Source organism: Benincasa hispida, chromosome 5 (genome assembly GCF_027475165.1).
Source record: "Benincasa hispida cultivar pf3 chromosome 5, pf3_genome.v1.1, whole genome shotgun sequence".
Taxonomy (NCBI): Eukaryota; Viridiplantae; Streptophyta; class Magnoliopsida; order Cucurbitales; family Cucurbitaceae; genus Benincasa; species Benincasa hispida.
In genome coordinates, this window is record NC_143482.1 from 67,103,348 (window position 1) to 67,110,502 (window position 7,155).

At 36.5% G+C, this 7,155-nt stretch overlaps 1 protein-coding gene across 2 annotated transcripts; it reads right to left on the reverse strand.

The window, feature by feature from the left end:
- LOC120077571 (protein argonaute 16-like) lies at positions 1 to 6,816 on the reverse strand. Of its 2 annotated transcripts, none has more exons than XM_039031508.2 (23): positions 6,659 to 6,816; positions 5,552 to 5,794; positions 5,240 to 5,445; positions 4,938 to 5,159; positions 4,616 to 4,752; positions 4,409 to 4,506; positions 4,212 to 4,309; positions 3,951 to 4,116; positions 3,732 to 3,848; positions 3,546 to 3,653; positions 3,381 to 3,443; positions 3,128 to 3,241; positions 2,820 to 2,985; positions 2,493 to 2,605; positions 2,265 to 2,402; positions 2,053 to 2,183; positions 1,730 to 1,795; positions 1,567 to 1,630; positions 1,180 to 1,291; positions 1,027 to 1,100; positions 739 to 833; positions 605 to 636; positions 1 to 498 (listed from the first exon to the last, which is right to left on the reverse strand). In XM_039031508.2, exons 2-23 carry the CDS (start codon positions 5,771 to 5,773, stop codon positions 323 to 325), a joined length of 2,718 nt encoding a protein of 905 aa, XP_038887436.2. In that variant the 5' UTR covers positions 5,774 to 5,794; positions 6,659 to 6,816; the 3' UTR covers positions 1 to 322. The 2 variants fall into 2 exon arrangements, with proteins under 2 accessions (XP_038887436.2, XP_038887435.2); XM_039031507.2 differs by having other exon boundaries at positions 6,601 to 6,816.
- Between the last annotated feature and the right edge of the window lie 339 nt (positions 6,817 to 7,155).

A 7,155-nucleotide genomic window follows, 5' to 3' on the forward strand; every position in this document is an offset into this window, starting at 1 on the left:
TTGCTTAAAAAGAGATGATGACATTTGTAAAATAATCATTTTCAGTAGAACACTGGGTCCAATTCAAAATGAGCCTCCCGGAAATAACAGTTAAAACATAAATTTTAATCAAAACAATGATAATCTTGGCTCTATTTCAAGTTTGGAAGGTTGATGCTATGTACTTTTCTCTACCGACCTATCTCTTATCTCATTGTCCTACCACCTTCTAAGTTGGTTTGGTATATATATTTTGCTCCTATATTCCCGCTGTATCTACACAAAATATCCTAAGCTATTCAAAGTTAAGCCATATATACCTGAGGTAAGAATAAACACTGCCTCAGCAGAAAAACATAGAACCATCAACATCTTGGTGCAACCGTGGAAGTTCTGGAATCGAAAGACTTCCCGATGAAGTAATGGTTCCCCGTTCAGAGGAGGTTTCAGACAGTTCCTCGAACTTAATAAACTGACTCATCTGTGATGCAGCAAGATGTGCATAACATATTGGTGCGGCTGAAATGTGAACGAGACTGAATTAATAGTTGGATCAGAAAAATGGATTATAGGTTAGATTGTGTTGAGAATTTTCCAAAGAATAAATCAGGCACAATTAGATTACCAATTGAAAGTGCAGTTGTGCTCCTTTGATACCTGAACAACATATCAAGATCCGTAAAATGCATTAATAACGATTGGGGTGGCCAATGGGAAATCTTATAAAGAGCTGGTAAATTTAAGGAATTGTATACTTACACATATGATAACGAATGAATAAGGTTCTGAAGATCATCAGGAGAAAAACCTATTTCATCGAGCAGGACATGGTAGTGTGCCGGCCTTGACGTGCCCTGTTATTAATACAGGAATCAAAATCAGACATAAAATAGAATAGCAAAACTAAGCTTAGCTACTTGCTGAATGATTTCACTCACAAATAAACCACAAAATGAGTAGAGGTCATCGTAATATTTTTTAATGCCAACATATTAGAATCTTCCCTTTTTAAAAGAAATAGAATTACATATTACTAAAAGAACTTACAATCATTCCCGCATGAGCACACATGTAGAAGTCATAATTTTTTGGATGTACAACTTTTGTGTCAACAACCGTTCCTACAAAGAGAGAGTATCAACACAACTGGAATAAGGGGAATCTTAATGAACAAATTTAAAACCAATCTTAGAAACAGACCAGGTGGAACATTTTCAGGGGCACCAGGTTGAAAAAATTTTGTATGGTGATTTTTTTGTGCTACAATAACTGTGAACTTTGGAACGTTAACCTCTCCAAGATGTTGGTAAGCCTGCAGTAAAATGAACATCTCAGTATCTGGTATTACATTGACAACTGATCCAAAGACAAACAAATTCATCGAATGCCCATGGTTAAAATTAAAGTTTATCAATGCCAATTGCCGAATAGTGACTAAAATTTCATCGACTTTCTTAGGAGCCTTTAACGCACTTTGTAAAAAATATAATATCACCAAATGAAACGCTGATCATTTAAAAAAACTACAGCCAATTTTTTAACCAGCTCAGAGGGGGATTAGATAACAAAATTGTAGGCATAAAGTACCTTGACTATTTGATCCAACTCAACGTTCAACACTTGATTAAATTGAGATTCACTAACTCCGTCTCTGAGAGAAAAAATAAAATCTCAAGTAAAGGAAGGGAGTCAAAGAAACAAAGTGCAAAGACGTGATTATAAACGAACTATTTAAACACCATGGTCCTACCTAAAGACAAGGATCTGAGTTGGTTTGCGGCCCTTGCTAGTGCTATAGAAATCTAAAAGCAATTCCCTGCATCACAAGAGACTAGCATTTAATTAGTAAAATATTTACCACTATTCCTCAAAATTAAATGATGGATATTACACAAACTAATGACTTGAGTGTACAAAATTTTTAACAAACAAATTCAGGAGATCGTTCTGAGATTTATGAGTGAGAATTATATTATATGATCTAGTTTTGTAAATGCGGTATGATGCAAATGCAACAACTAATTTAGGGGGGCAGGATCTTCCAGGTGAAAAATAGTTGTCAATGAAAAGTACCTAATGATACCATCATCCTTGCCATCCTCCAGAGGCTTAAATAGGGCATCAATCATTTCCACCTTAGGCGACTGGGTCCGTACAGCTGCTCTATACCTTGATATCAAAGGCCAGGATCTGGATCCAACAACCTAAGATCCAAAAGTAATAACTGTCAACTGGCTGGCCAAATAAGTTAATATCAGATAACAAGAAACAAAAAATATAGTTACTGCAGCAATGGATGGAACGTCTGATCGTCCAGGAGACCCATGAGACACATCCATTCCCAAGATCAACGTTGGAGTATCTTTTATCATCGGAACACAAGATGCATGCTCGATAGCCAACAATGAGTTTATACCTCCCAGCTAAAAGGAAAGAATAATGAATTAGCAAAAGGAAACTAACATAAAAATGATTTACTAAATAGAAACTGCTCAAAGTTTGTTAAATTTTACCTTGGAGTTAATCTTAAGAAGTACATTAGTAATGTACTGATCATTAATTTTAGTGGGGGAAATGCACTGTGTAACAATCCCAAAGTCGCATAAACATTTTTTCTTCCAAGGTCCTTTCACAATGTAAACGGAAAGAAAGAATGAATTGCTTAAGAAAGAACAACCCAATTAAAAGAATGAAATGAGGGCAAAGATGCAGAGTTAACGGCGCAAAGTCAAGACGCTTGTTCTAGGTTCCTTTTCCAAGGAAAAGCCTAACAGACAACATAATGCATGAATGACCAGAATCTAAAGAAAAGAATGCATAAGAGGACAGAAAATTCAGACCATATATATTCGAATTTTTCTTTTCTGGGAGGACACAAAGAATAAAAGTCGGTGCATCTGACATCTTTGCCATCATCTGTTCGAACATATTTTCAACCCTGTCAACAGGGCTGGCTCTTCTAGAATGCTGGTCTTCCTCAATCAAGGTAATTGGTCTTTCAATATGCTGCAAATATATGTATGTACAAGAGTCCAATAAGACAGAAATTACAATAGAAAGAATTATTTCGTCAAACTACACAGCATATGCATGTACAAGAGCAATAGAAAAAAATGATGTGACCTAATGCACGGTCTATTAAACTTACAATCCCTTTATTTCTTCCACAATTTATAAGTTCGCGTGATATGTAGCTAGTATCACAGCGTGCTGAGAAATTGACAACAATCCAACGGTCAATGCGAGTGGGATTCAGAAGTGTCTACAAATTAAATATGATACATCAAATACAAATAAAAATAAACAAGTAAATAAAACAACCATTGATTAGAAAAAGCCATGCATAAATTCTAATAATATCACATTTCCCTCCTTAGAACTGCAAATAGTTTCAGGCTTACCTTGTTATTAAAGTTCCACCGTCCATTCCGTGGAATACAATCATCACTTTTACCAACCTTCAACTGAAAATCAAAATTGTAATTATTAGGGGCAGAATAAAAGATTCTTGTAACAAGGATGGCACTGAAAATCTCTCTCATCCACTAAAGCATAGGAAAATCTACCTTTGGAGATTCAAGTACACGACCCTCAACCTGTGTCAGTTGTCTATCTATTTTCACTCCACACTGTGCTAGCACCGGATCCTCATCATATCCATAATTTTTCAAAGCCTGCCAGATGAACCCTTGTAAATCAACGCTTATGGACAACAAAAATTTATATGATTTCAGATTTTGAGAAAAACTTACATCGGTGATAATTTTTATTTTTTCTTGAGGCTTCTGCCTTGATTTTTCTACCAAAGATGCTCTTTGCATAGAAGACAGAGCTTTTGTGTAGCGTTGAAGTGAAACAAGTGAGCACAACTAAAAAACCCCCCCAAAAGAAGAAAGAATGTTAAACACTTCTAAAGTAGTATCATCATGAAATATCAGTTATTGCTTTTAAGCACAACAATTTGTTCATACCTCTAAAGGCATATAAGTTGGCCGTTTAGGTTTCCCAACATCTAGACATGGCAAATAAGCAGAATAAGTCAATTCAATGCCACAATGTCTGACAAAATATTCATAAACAGTAATATCAACCATCTGCCCATCAGTGCTCCCATTATTCTTCAGTTTCATGGAAAAACTAGGATAAAAACAAAGATGTAAAGTCAGAATCTTTCGAGAACAAAAGGTAGCAGAAATTTTCCTTCCAAAATGTTTAGTGCAACAATGACCTACAATTGTTGGTTGCAAGGCTTTTCACTTAAACCAATGATTTTAAATTCCATGTTCCGATGTCTTGCCTTGACCCTCAAATTCTTTAACATTTTCTTTGCCTGCACATTAGAAAAAACAAGAATGAAAGAGATGTTACAGAGAAAAAAAAATGCAGCACCAAAATTGGAAACTGAATAATGTACTGGTCAGTTCTCTACCTTAGTCCAATCAATATAACGTGGTTCCCGTACATTCTGATTGGCTATTAGGAAATCAATCACTGGTCCAGGCTTCAGGATCATTGTGGTAGAAACATCTGCAAAATGATGCAAAGGATTCCATATTGATGATGAATGGCATACGACATACAAAATCTTATCTCAATTGCAAGACTTACAAAAAAAAATAGTAAATAAAAGTGTTACCCATATTCAATGATAATCCATCCTGTGCCAACCGGAAGCTAGAATGGAATCCCCGTACTCCTGTTACCCCTCCGCCAACATCAGCAAAGTTCCTCGAGTCATCATGAAAGAACGACTGCCGTACCAGAAGACATCCCCTACATTATCAACAGGACTTTGTGAAGATATTAGTTAACAAACAGCAAATATACATACATACATACATACATACATACATACATACATATACATACATATACATACATACATACATACATGTGTGTGTGTGTGTGTGAGAGAGAGAGAGAGAGAGTTAGCATAGGACACAATAGGACCCAATTACCGCTTTGCTGCTTGCTGCCTCAGGATAATGTCAAACACTCTCAATGCATCCTGAGTGCTGCCATTATCTACTTCTGATCCCTTGAGAGCAGTAAAAATGGATTTAATTGGAATTTTTGTTGCAAAACTTAGCTCAACCTTAAAAGTCTTCGACTGAAAACTACGCTTTAATCTCTTTCCAGTCCCATTTGGGCTCCCACTGCCCCCAGAGGTACCTGTTTCTCTGTAACAGAAGTAACTGTAAGTTATAAATGAGAGAAGTATAAGTATTTAGGTGGAATATGAAATGATATAAGGACGTACAGTTTTGCACATGATCCCTCTAGCACCACAGTGAACACAAGCTTGTTTTGTGGCAAGGGACCAATGGTGTAAAGACATTTTTCTCCATCGTATGCAAACCTTTTATTAGCAAGTTCAGAAGAATAAGTTTGATACACTTTATCCATCAGTTTCCGCCCAATTTCCTTCCCTTCAACAGGCCTGCTATCTTCATAGCATATTGAAACCTGCAATCCAAAAGCAATAATAAATATAAACATTAAGCACAAGGGAGGAATGGTGTAAATAAATAAAAGGAAGCTGAGAAGAATAATAAAAAGAAAAAATGCATACGGTGTATTGATAGAAGATCAAATCTGGAGCATTGACAGATACTGTGAAGTGGTTAGTGAGCAAAGGAATTTGTCTCCCTTTGCTTCCTACACCGCGTCTACTCATGATCGTATATGTAGGAGACATCGCTTTTTCTGGCTTCATATCAGGAGGTATAGATGGCACCAGGGGCAAAGGGGAGGCTTCATTTGTTTTCCCTTCGGTATTAGTAATGTTAACCATCTTTTAAACCAAAAGGAAAACCTGGAGCAGTGAACGCACATGGATTAACAACTTATAGAGAACATAATATCCTTCACTAAACATACAAGTTGAGAACATCTTAAGAACTTGACAATGCTATAACACCTCGATGTGTCTAAAACAAGTCAATAGAAAATAAACAGAAGCTAGAAAAAAAAGACACTCTAAAGCATCCCAACTCAAACAAACTTATAGAGAACATAATATCCTTCACTAAACATACAAGTTGAGAACATCTTAAGAACTTGACAATGCTATAACACCTCGATGTGTCTAAAACAAGTCAATAGAAAATAAACAGAAGCTAGAAAAAAAAGACACTCTAAAGCATCCCAACTCGAACAAACTTTAGGGTGTTCCAACGAAATAGAACTTGCCATTGCAGATAATCAAGCTTCATCAGTTGATACAAATGCAAAAGAACCATATTATAAGCCAAAGCATCCAACCAGGAAGTGGTATAATGCACATGATCCAACGGCTCAGGAGTCCGGTAGACAAGCAACAGAACTTAGGCTGCTAAACATCATAGACAAGAAGAATCTAGAAACGCAAAACAATGTACGGTAACTCAACAAGCCAAAGAGTAAAGAAACCAAAGATGAAGAAAACAAAAATCGCAGTCCTGTATTGCATGAAAAGGAAGAAAAGCTCCATCGCATTCGGGAACAATGCAGCAAAAAACACAGAAAAACAACCGCTAAAAAATCCAAATTCGATCGGTACCGCTAAAAACGAAGACGAGCGACAAAAGAAAAGGCGTCAAACAAAGTCAAACAAAAAACGGAAAGAGAAGAATGCCATACCAGTAACAGAGAAGGGAGAGCAAGCGAAGATTAGAGAAAATAGATGAAGAAGAGGAACCTGAAGAAATCGGAGCTCCGTTTAGGGTTTTGAGAGGAAAAATTTGGGGAAGAGACAGAGCAGAATGGTTTGGGTATTCTGTAGTGCCTATAGTGGCTTCAGAGGAAGACGAAGCGCGCGAGAGGGAAAAGAAAATAGTCTGCGTTCATTTTGGAAGCAAATTTTTGGAGCCTTTTATTTTATTTTATTTTATTTTTGCAATTGCTGTAAGCTAGGGAGGGGGAATATGGTACGGTCACGAAGATCGTGTCTATCCGTACGCAGCGTTTTTTATCCTCATCAACGCCGTATATCCGAAGGGCTTACGATGCTTGATACCTTTTCAACGGCTGGATTTGCTCTTTGGGATTCAACGGTGGTGATTTGCTGCCTTTGCGTAGTCCTGATGTACGATTCTTATAGCCGTATTGTAAAAAAATTGTAATTATATTTGAGAGAATTTTCAAAAGTTATTCCATCACAATCGCGAAATTTTCAAATTTTGAGAAAAAAAATCT

Coding starts and splice junctions, on each gene's coding strand:
- LOC120077571 (XM_039031508.2), bottom strand. CDS start 5,773: ATGGTTAACATTACTAATACCGAAGGGAAAACAAATGAAGCCTCCCCT. Junction 2,403..2,492: donor TTCTTAAGATTAACTCCAAG/GTAAAATTTAAC, acceptor CTTTCCTTTTAG/CTGGGAGGTATAAACTCATT. Junction 1,292..1,566: donor AGTTGGATCAAATAGTCAAG/GTACTTTATGCC, acceptor ATTTTACTGCAG/GCTTACCAACATCTTGGAGA.